Source organism: Microtus ochrogaster, unplaced genomic scaffold, assembly GCF_000317375.1.
Source record: "Microtus ochrogaster isolate Prairie Vole_2 unplaced genomic scaffold, MicOch1.0 UNK98, whole genome shotgun sequence".
NCBI lineage: Eukaryota > Metazoa > Chordata > Mammalia > Rodentia > Cricetidae > Microtus > Microtus ochrogaster.
The window spans coordinates 316,261-332,799 of NW_004949196.1; the positions used below are offsets into that span (position 1 = coordinate 316,261).

At 55.5% G+C, this 16,539-nt stretch overlaps 2 protein-coding genes across 2 annotated transcripts; one reads left to right on the forward strand and one right to left on the reverse strand.

The window, feature by feature from the left end:
* The first annotated feature begins 2,988 nt into the window (after positions 1-2,988).
* On the forward strand, positions 2,989-3,732 carry Rpl36 (ribosomal protein L36). The gene is made up of 4 exons (XM_005371090.3): positions 2,989-3,051; positions 3,168-3,262; positions 3,375-3,509; positions 3,606-3,732. The coding sequence occupies exons 2-4, from the start codon at positions 3,170-3,172 to the stop codon at positions 3,693-3,695; spliced, it is 318 nt and encodes a 105-aa protein (XP_005371147.1). The 5' UTR covers positions 2,989-3,051; positions 3,168-3,169; the 3' UTR covers positions 3,696-3,732.
* Positions 3,733-3,784: 52 nt separating this feature from the next.
* On the reverse strand, positions 3,785-16,221 carry Lonp1 (lon peptidase 1, mitochondrial). Its single transcript, XM_005371091.3, has 18 exons — positions 15,796-16,221; positions 12,445-12,533; positions 11,876-11,995; positions 11,298-11,532; positions 10,005-10,066; positions 9,725-9,854; positions 9,530-9,613; positions 8,368-8,588; positions 7,700-7,838; positions 7,165-7,343; positions 5,729-5,816; positions 5,503-5,625; positions 5,302-5,418; positions 4,923-5,063; positions 4,687-4,852; positions 4,362-4,579; positions 4,120-4,284; positions 3,785-4,041 (listed from the first exon to the last, which is right to left on the reverse strand). Exons 1-18 carry the CDS (start codon positions 16,195-16,197, stop codon positions 3,862-3,864), a joined length of 2,859 nt encoding a protein of 952 aa, XP_005371148.1. The 5' UTR covers positions 16,198-16,221; the 3' UTR covers positions 3,785-3,861.
* Between the last annotated feature and the right edge of the window lie 318 nt (positions 16,222-16,539).

Sequence of the window (16,539 nt, forward strand, 5' to 3'; positions counted from 1 at the left end):
TCCTGGAACTAGCTCTTGTAGACCAGGCTGGTCTCGAACTCACAGAGATCCGCCTGCCTCTGCCTCCCGAGTGCTGGGATTAAAGGCGTGCCTCAGCATCGCCCGGCAGTAAAATATTTTTAAAAAAGAAAGACCTGTGTCATTTTCTGTAGAGATCCATTGTTGTAGTTACTTTTCAGTTGCCATGACAACACACTATGGCCAAGGCACTAAAAACTATGAAGCGTTTATTGGGTTCCACAGTTTCAGCATGGGAGTCCCTAACCTTGGCAGGGAGCGAAGCAACAGGCAGACTGGTGCTGGAGCAGCAGCTGAGAGCTTACTTTCTTGTTCACAAGCAGGAGGCAAAGAGAACGAGAGAATGCTGGGAATGGTGTGGGCTCTTGCAACCTCAAAGCACACCCCAGTGTCACCCCCCAATAGAGCTACACCTCCTCACCTTCCTAAACAGTTCTTCCAACTGGGGACCAGGTATTCAAACATATGAGACTATGGGGACCATTCTCATCCAAACACATCCATGACCCCCAGATCCTTCATTTTTATTTTCATAGGGTTTTTATTTTGTTTTTTAACACAGGTTTTTTTTTTTTTTTTTTTTTTTTTTTTTTTTTTTTACTTCTTCTTTGTATCTAGCTGTCCTGGAATTCATTACGTAGAATAGGCTGACCTAGAACTCACAGAGATTCACCTGCCTGGGCTTCCTCAGTGCTGGGATTAAAGCCCAATGTTCCCCCACGACCTGGAGAATCTATCCTGACACTTTCACCCAGAACAAAAGCAAAACAGCATTTCTGACTAAGAGGTAAAAGGATGTGGGTAGGAAGAGTCTAGAACATCTCAAGGTAGCGTGTGTTGGCAGTAGTGCCTAGAAGTTGACCTTTGGACCTGAGGATTGAAAGAATTAAATTATTAAAAAAAAAAAAAAAAGCGTTCCAAGCAGAGAAGGGAGCCAGGTCAGATTGACCAGGGACCCTCTATCCTAAATGCAGGCAGGAAGGGAAGTGCCTCTCCCGGAGGCCTCCAACTTCCTTGTGATCCTGGGAAGATCTGTTTCTTCCCTGGCAAAGTGACCTTGTACCTTGAAGTGTGTTATGGTGTAGTGCTTGCTCAGAAACCCACAGAAGTCAGAAACAGGAGTGAACCTGCAAATAAGGCGACACCGGAGGGTGGAGCCCTGAGCATCTCGAATGTCTTCTACAGCCTTCTCTGAACTTGAAGCTTGCTCGCATTTTGTACCCTAGGCCCCGCCCCCGTCCACCTTGGCCACGCCCCTGGGCGGCTGCTATTTTCTTCCCGCCCTCCAGCGTCTGTATTCTAGGCCCCGCCCCTCCTCACGTTGGACCCGCCTGAGCCGCGATGATGGGTTCAGCCACCCTAGGGTCCGGCCCTCCTGGTACCCAGGCCTCAGCTGACAACCACGCCCTCCCACCTTGGCTCCATCTTGGGGTTGTACTACACCCTGGTCCCGCCCCTCCGTGTCAGCTCCTCCCACTCCGGCCTGAGGTCTGCTCCGCTGACTAGCTTTGCTCTCTGCACGCTCCAGTGTTAGTGCAGCCATTTGCACAGCAGGGTTCAGGTGGTGGCAGTTAATTCCTTCAAGTCGTTGTATTCAAGAGTTTGCCCAGTATCTCGACTCCCAGAGTGGCCACTGGTACCTATGACACCTGCCAGGAGCCACTCATCCGTCCACTGTGGACCAGCAGGATTGGACCCAGCCCGGATTCTGTCATTCAAATTCCTCAGGCTGGCAGAGCGTGGAGTGTGGGAGGGTGAGCCCAGAGAAGAGGCTGGGGTACCCCTCAGCTGCCAGAGCACTTGATCCACATAAAATGGGTGCGGTGCATACCTGTCACTAGCAGGGAAGCCAGGTATTTGGGATAGCCTGGGCTCCGCGAGATCCCACATCAAAGTGAAAAGGGAGCGAGGAAGGCGAGAGAGGAGGGACACAACACAGCCTTTGAATCTAGACCTTTGGTTACCCGCTGTTACAGTCCCGGGCCACCAGGGGACGCAAAACTTCCACCAAGGGTGCTTATGGGGGTGGTAAGACGACCTGGGTTCGATTCCGGAGCCCTTGTAGACCAGAGCAAGCAGACCCTCATAAACTGACCTCCAACCTCCGCAAGTGTCCGGTCGATTAGCCTTCTCCCAATCCCTAAATAGATGTTTTTTAATAATGACTTCAGCTCTGGGAGCTGGTTCAGCAATGGCTAATGAATGTGCACCCACATGGTTCACAGACACACATGCAGGCAAAACACCTATGTATGAAAATCATTTATTTTTATTTAGTTTGTTTCTTCGAGGTAGGGTTTATGTGTAGGCCTGGCTATCCTGGCTGTCCTGGAACTCACTCTGTAAGCCAGGTTGACCTCAAACTCAGGGATCCGATTATCTCTGCCTCCCAAGTGTCTCCCAACACTGCCCAGTTTTGTTTGTTTGTTTTTTTGCCATTGTGGATACTTATAATTGGTCCCAGGCCGGGCGGTGGTGGCCCACGCCTTTAATCCCAGCAGGAGGATCTCTGTGAGTTCGAGGCCAGCCTGGTCTACTAGAGCTAGTCCCAGAACAGGCTCCAAAGCTACAGAGAAACCCTGCTTCGAAAAACAAAACAAAACAAAAACAAACAAACAAAAAGAGAATTGGACCCATGTCCTTTGGAAGGATATCAAGTACTCTTAAACCTCTGCGCCATGTCTCTAGCCAATAATAAAAACTTTAAACTGTTTTTTTGTTTGTTTGTTTTTTACTGTCAGAGAGTAACTCGCTTCAACGGCTAGCAATAGGCGAGTTTCCTGTTCGAACTCCCAGCCTAAAGGAAGACCGAAGGCAGCAGGCACAGCCGCCCTCCGCGGTCTTCGCGAGCCGCCTAAAGCCGGGCTCGCCCAGCGGGCTGCACAAGCTCACAGTGGCCGCGGAGCCTCCGGCCACCAGAGGGCGCCCGCGGCGAGTCTGCCTCTCTGGCCGCAGCGGCGATCGAGGAGCAGATATCCCAGGGTTCCGCGCAGCGCCATCCTTCCTGTCGCGGCCGCCATCGGAGAGGAGCAGGTATGTGGAGCTCGTCAGGGGCATCCGCCGCCATCGGGGCTCCCGGGCCGCGGGGCGCGTCGGGAGGCGGGCGGGCGGGCGGAGGGGCCGGTCTCAGCCGCCGTGTCGTCCCGCAGCCATGGCCCTGCGCTACCCCATGGCCGTGGGCCTCAACAAGGGCCACAAGGTGACGAAGAACGTAAGCCAGCCGAGGCACAGCCGGCGACGCGGGGTGAGTGCGGGCTCCGGGGCCGCGGCGGGGGAGGAGAGGCCGGGGCGCGGGGTAGTGCGGGGTGCGTGCGGGGTGGCTGCCGCGCCGCTGAGCTCGTCCCGGGTCCCCGCAGCGCCTCACAAAGCACACCAAGTTCGTGCGGGACATGATCCGGGAGGTGTGCGGCTTCGCGCCCTACGAGCGGCGCGCCATGGAGCTGCTCAAGGTGTCCAAGGACAAGCGCGCGCTCAAGTTCATCAAGAAGCGGGTAGGTGGCGCGGAGGGCCTGCCGGCGGGCGGGGCGGACCTGGCTGCGGTTGCCCCAGGGTGACGCGACTCTTCCCCCCCCCACACACACACACAGGTGGGCACGCACATACGCGCCAAGAGGAAGCGGGAGGAGCTGAGCAACGTGCTGGCCGCCATGAGGAAGGCGGCGGCCAAGAAGGACTGATTCCCTCCCCGTTCTCAATAAACGTTGCTGTGGCGCAGATCGTGTGTGTGCGTGCGTGTGTTCGCGGCTGCGCGGTGACTCGGCTCTGGAAATAGGCTTTTTATTCATGATTCTACAGCTCTGCTCGTGGCTCCGCCACCCCATGATTACAAAGTCAGTCCCCGGGTCACCGCTCCACGGCCCGCGCCTGGTGCTGCTCGCGCAGCGGAAAGGCGATGCGGAAGATGTCGCGGTAGTGCTCCACGAAGTGCACCTCCAGGCCCTCCGTGATGAATGGGGCCAAGTCTGAAAAGTCCTTCCTGTTCTCGGCCGGCAGGACGATGCAGGTCACACCTGCGCGCTTGGCCTGTGGGGACAGTCAGTCAGCAGGGTCCTGACTCAGCTCCCCAGGTGACCCAGGGCTCGGGTGCGGCAGGGCACTCACCGCTATTGTTTTCTCCTTGATGCCGCCCACAGGCAACACTTTGCCGGTGAGGGAGACCTCCCCCGTCATGGCCAAGTTCTGCAGCACAGGCTGACCCAGGGCTAGGGACAGGAGCGCTGTCACGATGGTGCAGCCCGCGCTGGGGCCATCCTTAGGGGTAGCACCCTGCAGAGAGGCAGGCAGTGAGAGGAGCTGCTGGTGGGTTTCGGGGTAAGGTGCCAACCAGACAGGGTCCTTCCTACCTCAGGAACATGCAGGTGGATGTGAGAGGTGACCAGGAAGTCATTGTCCGGGTCCTGCTCCATCAGGAAGGCACGGGCAAACGTGTAGGCGATGCGAGCGCTCTCCTTCATCACATCCCCCAGCTGCCCTGTCACCTCTAGGCTGCCATCCTTGTCCTCCCTGCTGCCCCTGAGCAAGGGCCTCCTCAAAGACGTCTCCACGAACAGAGTGGAGCCTCCTAGGAGACAGAGGGGACTATGTGCTAAGACCTGCTTCTCTGCACTGGCAGCACACACTTGTGCCGTCAGTCCAAGCAGCAGCAATAGCATGGCGTGGGGCGCTCACCCATGGCAGTCCAGGCCAAGCCCATGACCACACCAGCAGGTGTGATGTCGTACATGCGCTCCACGGTGAACACGGGTTTCCCCACGAAGTCCTGCAGGTTCTCTGGCGTCACCTGCACCATCTCCGCCTCCCCACTGACTATCTTGTAGGCTGCTTTGCGCAGCACCTGCAGAGTGGAGGTGTGGTGAGGCTTGTGCTGAGGGGCCTGTGGCAGGCACGCAGCTGGAGGGACTCACCTTCTCCACCTGCTTCTGCAGATTGCGAACACCACTCTCCCTGCAGTACTGCTTGATGAGCAGAGTGAGCACCGCAGCAGACAGCTGGGCCTTGTTCTCGTCCAGGCCGCACAAGGCGCGTGCCTGTGGCACCAGGTACCGCTGTGGGGGGAGCAGCTGTCAGCAATGCCTACTGCCCCCATTCACTATATGGGTGAGGCACCCCGGGGTCCCATGCTGCTCCCACACACCCAAGGCTGAACAGCTCCATAGTGGGGGTCCCAGCCCTGCCTGGAGGGTAAGTGTGGCCTGAGACCACCTCTGCCTAGCACCTGACAAGCACTGGGAACGGAGAACCTGATCTGATCTTGTGCCCCTCCAGCCCTCGGGCTCCACCTACCTCAGCAATGGCCAGCTTCTCCTGTGCTACATAGCCTGACACATTGATCATCTCCATGCGGTCCCTCAGTGGCTCTGGGATGGTGTCAGTGACATTGGCCGTGCAGATGAACAGCACCTAGCGACAAGGGGCACAGAGTGCTGGAAGCTGGTGCACCCAATTTCCGCAGCCCCTACACAGAGCACATTAGTCAGCACTCACCTTGGACAGGTCCACAGGCACATCCAGGTAGTGGTCCAGGAAGTTGGCGTTCTGCTCAGGGTCCAGCAACTCCAGCAGTGCTGATGATGGGTCCCCTTGGTAGCCTCGGCCAATCTTGTCCACCTGCGTGAGGAAGGCAGGACCATGGGACCATGCCCAGCTCCTTCCCCCATCACATGCTGGGCTTAGCATGGCCTGATCCTTCTGTCCCCAGAGCCTGCCCCACCTCATCAATCAGCACCAGCGGGTTCTCTGTCTTGGTCTTCTTCAAACACTGGATGATTTTCCCAGGCATGGCCCCAACGTAGGTGCGCCTGTGGGGGGGGCCACACTCGGTGTGGGTCAGCAAGCCGAGCAGAGGCCCACTTGGAGGCAGCTCTTGGTCTCACAGTTCACCCCAATGCTCTCCCTCCAGCCAGTATCTGACAATATGCCCAGCCTGCAGTCATGCTCAGCCCACTTCCTTAGTAGCTGAATTAGGTGGGGGATGGCCGTCCAGGCTGAATCTTGACAGGGACAGCTGGTGCAGCGTGAAAGCCACACTCAGGCCCAATGCTCTGCAAGGCAGGCAGGACAGGATAAACAAGGGCCTGAGCGAGCTCGGGAGCAGGGGTGGCAGAGTGCCACTGCAGGGCATGAAAGATGATGGTGGCACTGAGCAAACAAGCTAGAGCAGGCTGTGAGGGACGGAGCCTGGTTAAGTAGAAGCAGCAAGGGGGTCCCTGTGGCTGTGACTGCGCAGGACCTGAAGGACTGCCGGGAGTTTTGGGCAGAAAGGGGTGCTTTACTATTGTGACAAGATACTTTTGTTTCAGCCGGGCGGTGGTGGCGCACGCCTTTACTCCCAGCACTCAGGAGGCAGAGGCAGGCGGATCTCTGTGAGTTCGAGGCCAGCCTGGTCTACAAGAGCTAGTTCCAGGACAGGCTCCAAAGCTACAGAGAAACCCTGTCTCGAAAATCTAAAAAAAAAAAAAAAAAAAAGATACTTTTGTTTCCCAAGGAAGGGCATCACATATCCAGGCTGGCAAAGGGGGCACGTGCCAAGCTAGCTCCTGACTGTTCATTGGCGGGCATCAGCACAGCCTGCCTGCCTCTGCCCGCCAAGCCTGCTTCTTCTCAGCTTCTTCCAACCACACTGGATCTGCCCTATGCTAGGGACCTGGAGCAACCATAGGCCTAGGAAAGGCCGCCTGGCTCTGCCACCAGTCACTCATGTCAGCTTGGTCTCAGTGCTTAACTCAAAAGGCTGCCAGGCTCCTGTGCCGCCTGTGCTCCTGCAGCTGACTGCCCCCCACCTCAGGGCTTCCACACTGAATGCATATTTAGGTGCCCTTAAAAAAACAGTTTCAGGTGTGGTGGCATACATCTTTAATCCTAGACTCAGAAGAAGGAGGCAGGAGGATCTGTGAATTCAAGGGCAACCTGGTCTACATAGGGAGTTCCAACTCCACGACAGCAAAGGCTACATAATAAGGCCACCCTGAAAAAGTTGAGACCGGCCAACAACTAGCTACCTCCTGCCTCTTCCTCTGTTCACCCTAGCCTGGAATACTCTGCCCTGCCCATTGCAAACCTCCATCTTCCCACAGTGAGCAGGAGCAGGCTGCGGCCTGGGTCACACTGCTTGTCCAGTCAGGTAGGTGCCAGGCCTGGCCTACCTACCTGTGCCCCTTGATTTCAGCCACATCTGTCATACCACCAACACTGAAACGGAAGTATTCACGGCCGAGGGCACGGGCGATGGAGCGTGCAATGCTGGTCTTGCCCACACCCGGTGGCCCGTGGAAGCATAGGATCTTGCCCTGGGTGGAGCCTCGGAGCTGGCTCACAGCGATGAACTCCTGTGGAGGCCAAGGAGACTCAGTGCACAGGTGCAGGCCTCCAGAGTCAGGGCCCAATGCCTCCCAATGCCTATGAGACGTAAGGCTGGGCTAATGGGAGCTGTGGCTGCAGGGCACCGGGGCTGCTCAGAGGTGTCACACACATAAGGGTCCCTTCTCCACAGCCTGGCCCACATCACACCTTGTCACAGAGCCCCCTAGGTACTGAAAACCTAGTACACCAGGCTTCTGCCACCCATCCACTAGGGACATCCTGAGCCCCAGTGGGTAGCTGATTGGTTTCCGATGGAAGGACTTAAAGACAAAAGGAGGCAGCCTGCCCTCAGCAGTGGTGGTGCGCGTGCTGTGGGACTTACCAGGACGCGCTTCTTCACGTCCTCCATGCCGTAGTGGTCCTCCTCCAGCACAGCCTGGGCCCTACCCAGGTCAAGGTTCTCATCACTCTGCCGGCCCCAGGGGATGGATGTCAGCCAGTCCAGGTAGTTGCGGGTGACACTGCAGGGACAAAGCACTGTAAACAGCCCCAGGGACCACAGGAAGGATGTTCACCACCCATGAGGGACACAACAACTGAGGGGCAGCAGGGATGAGTATGCCTCAGAGGAGAAGCTGAGGGCAGGCCCGCTCAGTGAGCCAGAGGGAGGGCTGTACTTCAGGGGTATAGCATCCTCATGCCAAGATTTCAGCTCAGACTGACATGAGTCAATGTGGAGTTGTCTGAACCACTAGGGACCAGTGCCACCCACTGAGCCCGGGGGAAGAGAGTCTAGACATGGACCCGCATCAGCAGGCAGAAGCAAAAGTGCTGGGCTGCGCTCAGACTGTGCTGGTCCACCACATGCTTGCTTCCTGGGCCACTGCAGGCAGAGCCAGAGGCAGCCAGCACAGCCACAGGCACGTACAGCTCAGGCCTGGGCCCAGAGGCCTTTTAGATTCCCAGCAGCCTGCACAGCAAAATGCCCACCCCAGGATTTTGTGGCACAGCATGCAGGGGTGGCCTGGAGCCATGGCAGTGGGGACTCACTTGAACTCAGAGGAGTGGTTGTCCAGCAGGGCTAGCTTGCTCAGCTCCTCATCTACCACGTCCATTACATGCTTGGGGACCATGAGCTCCTTGAGGCGCTCCCGGAACTTCTCCTCGATAGCGTCTTTGTCATCCTTCTCCAGCCCCAGTTCCTTCTTGATGATCTTCAGCTGCTCCTGCAGCAGGTACTTCCTGTGTGTCTGCTTGATCTTCTCCTCCACCTGTGGCAGGCAGAGCTGGAGCAAGGCGGGGCAGGGACCCTCCACAGAATCCCCTGGGCTGGGTGTACAGCATGCTTCCCTTACAGACTTCCACATAGAGTGTCACAGGGCACCCAGACATGGACTTGCTTTCTGTGTGGATCTGCTGTAATGGCCAAACAGACACAGCCAACCACACACACAAAACTACCCATGAGTTAAACCTGCATTTTCTTAGTTTTTGATTTTGAAGCAGGTCATGTAGCCCAGACTGGCCTCAAAACTCCCTATATAGCTAAGGATGGCTCTGAATTCCTGACCATCCTGCCGTCATCTTGCCTGGCTTATGGTGTGGGAAGTCCTTCTGTATATGTGTAGCTTTAGTTGTTAATATGTTGATATGTGTTTGCTTTGTTGGTTAATGAATAAAGAAGCTGGCTTGGCCTGAGATAGGGCAGAGTAGAGCTAGGTGGGGAAAACTAAACTGAATGCTGGAAGAAAGAAGGTAGAGTCGTGAGATGCAATGTAGCCACCAGAGGGGAAAGATGTGAGCTGCCAGCTGGAACCTTGCAGGGAGGCCACGAGTTTCATGGTAAAACATAAAATAATGGGAACGGATTAATTCTAGATATAAGAGCTAGCTAGCAATATGTTTATGTTTATGGCCAAGCAGTGACTTAAATAATATAGTTTCTGTGTGGTTATTTCAGGAGTCTGGGTAGCTGGGAGATGAACGAGCGGCCTCCTACAACAGGCTTATGCTATGTTCACTGAGCTGCAGCCCACTCCAGGAGGGAGCCTTTGCTACAGCAAATGAAGACGAGCACATGCCTAACGTCCCAGCACACTGGGGCTGAGACAAGGGGACTGTGTTAGTGTAAGTTCTGGGTCAGCCTGTTTACAGAGAACCCTAAATCAGAGTTAGAGCCAGGACACATCCCTTCACCTCCCCTTCCCATCACCTCTCGGCCCAGGCGTTGCTGAAGCTTGCTCAACTCAAACTCCTTTTTCAAGAGTGACAGGGCTTTGTAGAGCCGCTTAAGGATCTGAAACAACAGGGGACAGTGGGGTTGTCTGGGAGCAGTAGTGCTGGTGGTATGGGACAAGCACCCACGTGAGCCCCAGCTGGGGACTCTGTCCTGACATGGCACACTCACATTGGTCTCCTCCAGAACATCCTGCAGCTCATGGGACTCTGCCCCTGTAAGCGCAGCACCCATGTCGCTTAGGTAGATGGGGTTGTCCACCACACGCTGGCCTGCCTGCATCATCTGCAACACTGACTCCCTGTAGGGACAGAGAAGCCATGCCTTAGACACCTCCCCCACCACACACAGCCAAGCTTCAGTGACAGCTAGCTTTGCCAGTGTGCTGCAGTGGGGCAGAGAGCGGGCACCATGTGGTAGTCCCCACCCACCCCGGCCCTCAAACGCTGACCTGTACAGAGGGTTCAGGGCGATGATATCCCGAATGGTCTTCACAATCTCTGCAGTCAGGGCCTGCCAAGCAAGCATCATGGCAGTCACAAGACGGCAGAAGGGGAGCCCACAGGACCACCCCAGGACAACAGAGTAAAAACCAAGGTCATCAGCAACAACAGGAGTACACCCGGGGCCAGTGAGATGGCTCAGAGCATAAAGGCTCTGGCCACCAAGCATGATGGCCCAAGTGCCACCCGTGGGTTCCATATGGTACAAAACCAACTCCTAGACTCCCAAGCCTGTCTGACCTCCTTATGCACTCTACCCTCATAAGGGTAGACATAAAAACAAAACAAAGAACTATAGAAAATGAATCCAAGGGCCCACCCATGGAGACCAGGGACTCAAGCAAGCACTGCTCCAGATGGTCAGAGCTGCTGCCCCCACTCCACATGTTTTCCAGGGCTTTTGCTTTCTGTTGTTGAGGCAGGGCCTTACTCTATGACCTAGGCTGGCCTCCAACACCAGTCATTCTCCTGCCTCAGCCTCATAGTACTGAGATCACAGCCAGGCAGGACAACACCCCCAGATGAATTCCCCTTTGTAGAGGAGACCAACACAAGGGTGCACCTTCCCACACAGCTGTGTCTCTGAGGCCCACGGCACTGCACATCTCAACAGGAAGGCTGGCATAGTGCCACCAGCATGGAGACATTGCTCTAAGTTGAAACATGTTCCATTAAACAGAATGATTCTCCCAGGCCACCGACAATCCCATGAAGTCCACAATCCAGCATCAGCCCAGAGGCCTCCTCTCTCCACACAGCCCCAGCCCACAGCAGACATCACAAGTAATTCCAGCATCCACCCACAGAGCTCAGCCCAGAGCATCTTGCCCATAGCTCTGATCAACCACAACCAATGGAGTCACAGTCCCTAGAAGAGGCCGCAGAAGTCCCATCTGCCAGCAGTGACAGCACTGCACAAACTTCAGAACACATTCCGGGCTTTGGGTCATCTAACTGTCCTACCCATGGGGACCTTGAGGAAGGCAGGAAAGCTTCAGTTTGGGGTCAGAATGGCCATAGCTCACTTATTCCCTGATTCATGAACAGCTCCTGAGCTGTGAGGGAGTAACAGGTGGGTGCTCTACAGAGCGTTGGAAGACTGAGCTGGGGTGGCATGAGTTCAAATCCCGCCTTCTCTACGAACAACAATGGGCCAGTGCAGTCCTGCACCCACCCCACTGTCTGTGCATGTCATTTCAGGGGACTGCTGCTCAAGGCCCACAGCATGGCAAATGGCTTACCTTCACCTCCTCTGTGACCTGGAAGTCTTCATGGGCCACGTTCTCAACCTCCACCATGAGCACCTCTTTGGGGGTGTCGGTAGAGGCCTCAGGCAGCAGCTCCAGCTGAGGCTTGGCCGACTCATCCTCGGCCTCCTTCTTGCCTCGCTTCAGCTTCCTCCGGGACTTCTGCTTGTTCTCGGACTCTGGCTCTGGCCCCTCGGGCTCCACCTCCAGCTGCCGGCTGATGTGAATCCTGCGAGCAGGCAGACCGATGAGCCCAGGTGGAGCCAGGACAGAGCTGTGTGTTCAAAGGCCCTGTGGCCCTAGGGTTTTCAAAAAATGGGAAAATCCAACAAAACAAGGCAAACTGAAAAGCATCGCAAATACTGGGGCTCACTAACAAAAACACGGCACTCGAGACCTCTGGGCTTCTTGGAGCGGCACCAAGGGACAAAATGCTATGGTCTTGGGCACTTTCTCTTCACCAGTGGTGTTAAATGCTTGCAACCGTCTGAGTCAGGGAGAGCTGTTGACCACAATCACTTCTGTGCACGCTGAAGGGCACATCTTATCTCACCCTGACTGTGACCCCGTACCTTCTGTGGCCTGTGACGATCATGCGTAGCTTGTCTCCAAGGTCCTGCATCTCATGGATCTGAGCGAATGTTCCCGTGTGGTAGATTTCATCCAGGCTCTCTACCACATCCGACTCATTGCTGAGGGAGACAACACAAAGACACATTGGCGGCGCCACAGCACTGTGTGCGGTGGGGCGACTTGGGTAGGAGTTACGAGAGACAGAAGCACCTGCCTGCTCCTTCAAGGGTGATGGACAGCTCAGCAGTAGTCCTTCCTGGGTGGAGCACCTCACTAACTCCTCTCCCCTGTTACAGTTCCCACTCTGAGGTTAAGAACTAGATTCATGGGTGGGTGTCCTGAGATCCCGATTTTAAGAGTTCACGTCTACAGCATTGGGAAAGGGTCTTTCATGTGCTAGGTAAATGCTCCTGACTAAGCCATGGCCCAGCCCCTCCCTGGGGGACTCTAAAGCCAAGCCTTTGGCTTAGACTAAAATGGCAGTGTTTTTGGCTCTTGGTCTTGTCCTTGGATCCTTTTAGCTCAATTTGAAAAGTTCAAACAACAGTCTCATGCAGGAAAAACTTACTTGTCATCTCTCTTCAGGAAGACACCAACATAGGGCTGCGCCAGGCGGACTTTCCTCCTCAGGAGCTCAACCAGCTTCTTATTTTTAACCTGCAGGAGAATGAGTGAGGCACCAGTCACGGCCACTGGCAAAAATGCTTACTGCAAAGCCACAGCTCCACCGTCACACATGGAGTGAGCTGAGGCAGGAGGCCCTGGAGTCTGAGGTGGCTTCCTTCCAGCCTTGAACACCACTTCCTAGTTACTCTAATTTCAGTGACTGACTCCTCCCACCCCTTAGCAGCTGTCAAGGTGCCCAGCAGAGACAGGGAGACCTTTCTGAGTTCGAGGCCAGTCTAGTCTACAGCGCGAGGTCCAGGACAGCCAGGGCTGCAGAGAGACCATTCCAACAAAAAACAGAAGCAGTGGGGCTGGACGGGTGGCTTGGCCGTTAGGAGCACTTGTTCCTGTAGACGGCTTGAGCTCAATTCTCAGAACCACACAGAGGTTCCCAACCATCCTTGACTCAAGTTTCAAGGAACCTGACACTCTTTTGAATCTTTTGAACTCCACGGGCACTAAGCACACACGTGCCTATATATGCAAATACTCACACACACACATAAACTCAGTGCAAACACACACACCTGTCACCTGAGCCGTTGCCCCACCGGCGCTCCGTAGTTTAGCGCGCACCACAGAGCTGACACTAATTTGGAACTCAAGGTGATCCTCTTGCTTTAGTTCAGGATTTACTGGGACAAGTTTCTGATATAGCAAGGCTGGGGAGGGGGGTCCCAACACCCTTCATCTGTGTGGGGCTCTTGCTTGTCTGAGACAGGGTCTCCCTATGGAGCACAGGTTGGCTTGAACTCACGCCAACCCTAATCCACCCTCCACTGTGCAGGGATTAGAGAGTCAGCACCACCCACTTCCAGTTTAGGTGGGTGTTGTTGTTTGAGATAGGGTCTGTGGTATTTGAATGAGAATAGCTCCACAGGCTCATATATTTGAATGTTTGGTATCAGTCATAGGAATTGTTTAGGAAGGCTTGGGAGGTGTGGCCTTTGTTGGCTGTCTGCCACTGGGGGTAGGCTTTGAGGTTTCAAAAGCCCATGCCAGGCTCTTTCTGCCTGCAACTTGTGGATCAGAAGCAAGTTCTCGGTCACAGTTACTGTTGTTCTTTTGGAAAACTACAACTCCCAGACTCCTCCTGGACTATGGATACCTGTGCGCACACCTGTGCGCAGGTATGGGACATCCTTCCCAGACACCCTTGCGCTCCCCGTTAAAAGGCAGGGCCACACGAGGCTCTCTCTCTCGTTTGCCTTTCCTCATGTGTCCCGCACGTCCCTCCCCGCCCTTCTGTGTTCCCCTCCCCCATTAAAGTGGACCCACGTGGGAGCCGCCATGTCGTGTCTGTGTTTGTTCTGCCGTGTGTGTCTGTCCTGTGCCCCGTGTTCAAGAAGAACACCCCTGCCTTTATTACTTTTTTTTAAGAAGAACAGTTACAATGCCATGCCTGTCTGCCAACACCTTCGCCACAGTGATGCTCACAAACTACCGCATTAAACGTAAGCAAGCCTTGGTCACGGTGTCTCCTCACAGCAATAGATGGTAACTAAAACAGTGGCTCATGTAGCCAAGAGTAACTCTGAGCCACCGATGCTCCTCTTTTCACCTGAGCACTGGGGTGACACGTTGTTTGTGTGACGCTGGGGCCATCACCTCACGCACACTAAGTGAGCATTGTACCCAGAACCCCGGCAGCCTGAGCCACCCCTGTACAATCCCCAGCTGAGGAGAGCCCTTAAGCCTGGCAGCTGCAGACGTGAAAGCAGAGTCTTGCTCCCAGGAGCCCGCTGTAGTTCTCTGATGGAAACTGCTGGCTGGTCATCTATAAGGTGATGACATTAGAAAGCCACGTGCCAGGGTCTCAAGGCCATGCGTGCCCTTGATGGCTTAGCTGTGTGTGGTGGACAGAAGAAATGTCTCTTTGCTCTGCTCCCAGAAGCCGAGGAGTAAAGGAAATCCAGAAGGGGCCTCCAGGGCAGTTCTGCAGGATCAGAACCTTCCAGGCATGGCTAGTCCTACAAGGGTCACAGGAACTGTGTCTGGGACTGCCTCCAAGCGGCAAACCACAGAGGCTCATTACTCAGTCACTCGGGACTATGAGGACACCTGTGACCCCAGAGCTGGGGTGGTGGAGAGGCCGAAGGACCTGGGGCTCAAGGCCAACTTCAACTATATAGCAAGTTTGAGGTTAGCCTAGGACACATGAGAGCCTGCCTCAACCAAAACAAAAAAGCCGGCACACACAGGCCTATGCGTGACTTCCACTGCAGCTCCCCGACTTGGAGAGAGGAGAGTCTTTATATCCATTTTCCAGATGAGGGGAAAAAAGGCCATCGGGAGCAACCTGCAGATAGGTAACGGTGCCACCGTCACCTTACAGGGTTGGCTGGAAGGTGTGTGTCCTACCAAACAGGCAACATAAATGATGGGAAACATGGGAGAGGTAGATGGAGGAGCGGCCTCTGAGCCTCCCCACATCTACGCTGCTGAGGGGAGTTTGTGGGGTGGATATGGCAATGACTCATTGTATGACCTTGGTACTAGGTTAACTGATAACCACTGTCCTCCCTGGACTCTGATTTCCAAGTTTAAAAGGAGAAAAATAAAACATAAAGGCAGTGGGGGTAGGCAGCTGATTAGGAAATTCTCTACTTTTAAATGTCTCTGCTTTCGGGTGATTTCATCATCCTGTTCTCTCTCCCTGCCTCAAGGCTCAGCTGGGATCAGCTTCCTGCACTGGAATTTTCTCCCTTAGGTAAAGGCTGTTCTTACTTTCTTCTTCAGCGTGGATATGAGGTGGATGTCAGGGACACTGCTGAAATGCTGTCCTTTTCTTCTTCCTTTGGTATGCCTCTCAAACGTCAGTCATTCCCGCTTTCTCCTACTCCTAGAAAAAAGGCCCCAAGGCCTGAAACTTTGTATCTCATAACTGTGCGTAATACAAAGTAACTAAGGGAGTAAAAACTTAAGACACTTGCTGGCTTGGGCTACACGAGACCCTGTCTCAAGACAGAAGATATATAGACTCTCTCAATAAACAACAGACGATTGCACAAGGGAGGCTCAGAAGGTGGTACAAAATGTTCGCCAAGATGAGAGGAAAAGAACTGTAGTCTGCTGCTAGTCGGCCTGGGATTTCTATCACCGAGGGTCCTAGATTCACGGACCCAAGCCCACACTGTCTCAGGTACTGAAGGAACCGAATAGGGGAGAATGTCCAAAAGAGCCACCAAGGACTCTGGCATCCTCCTGCCTCAGACTCCCGAATGGTGAGGGCCGGGCGCGGCGCTCTCTTTACCTCCACGATCTTGATAAAGCGCGGGAATACCGGGTTGCGGGTGATGGCGATGAGCGGCAGGTGTGGAAACACATCCGGGACGGTCATGGGCGCGAGAGCCGTGACGACCGGACCGTCCCCGCCGCCCGCCGCGGCCCCGTCCTCCGCGCCGCCCTCGGAGGTCTCGTCGCTGCCGCCGCCGCGGCCGCCCGCGTCCCACAGTCCCCGCCACTGACCCGCGCCCGCGGTGACGCGGCCGCCGAGCGCCCAGGGAGCCGATGTGTCGCAGACCCGCCGGCCTCGGCGCAACCACGACCCGGACGCACTCGGGACGCGGCCTCCAGTGACGGCCAGCAGCGGCCGCCGCAGAGCCCAGCACCGCGCAGCGGCCCACAGCCGCACGTAGCCTGTGCTCGCCGCCATGGAACGGCCATACTGAAGGCGCACCGCGCTCACGTCATCTCTGTGCGTCCGGTGGCTGCGCACGTGACGACGTGAGCGTGCTTCAGGCTGGGAGCCGGGCTTGGGGAAAGTGGGCGTGGTCCACGGAGGGGGCGGGGCCTGCAGTTGTCCGAGCTCGACGGAGGCCGTTCTAGAGAGCTGTTTTGGAGGAGGTGGACAAAAAGGCAAACGCACCTTAGAACCCCGGAGGAAGAATGACTAGGAGAAGGCGGAAGTGGTGTGTGGTCCCGATGACGAACGCCATACGGGGCGGGGCTTGGAGGAACTGGAAGCAGGGGAGGGATCGAAGGACGACTCAAAGGG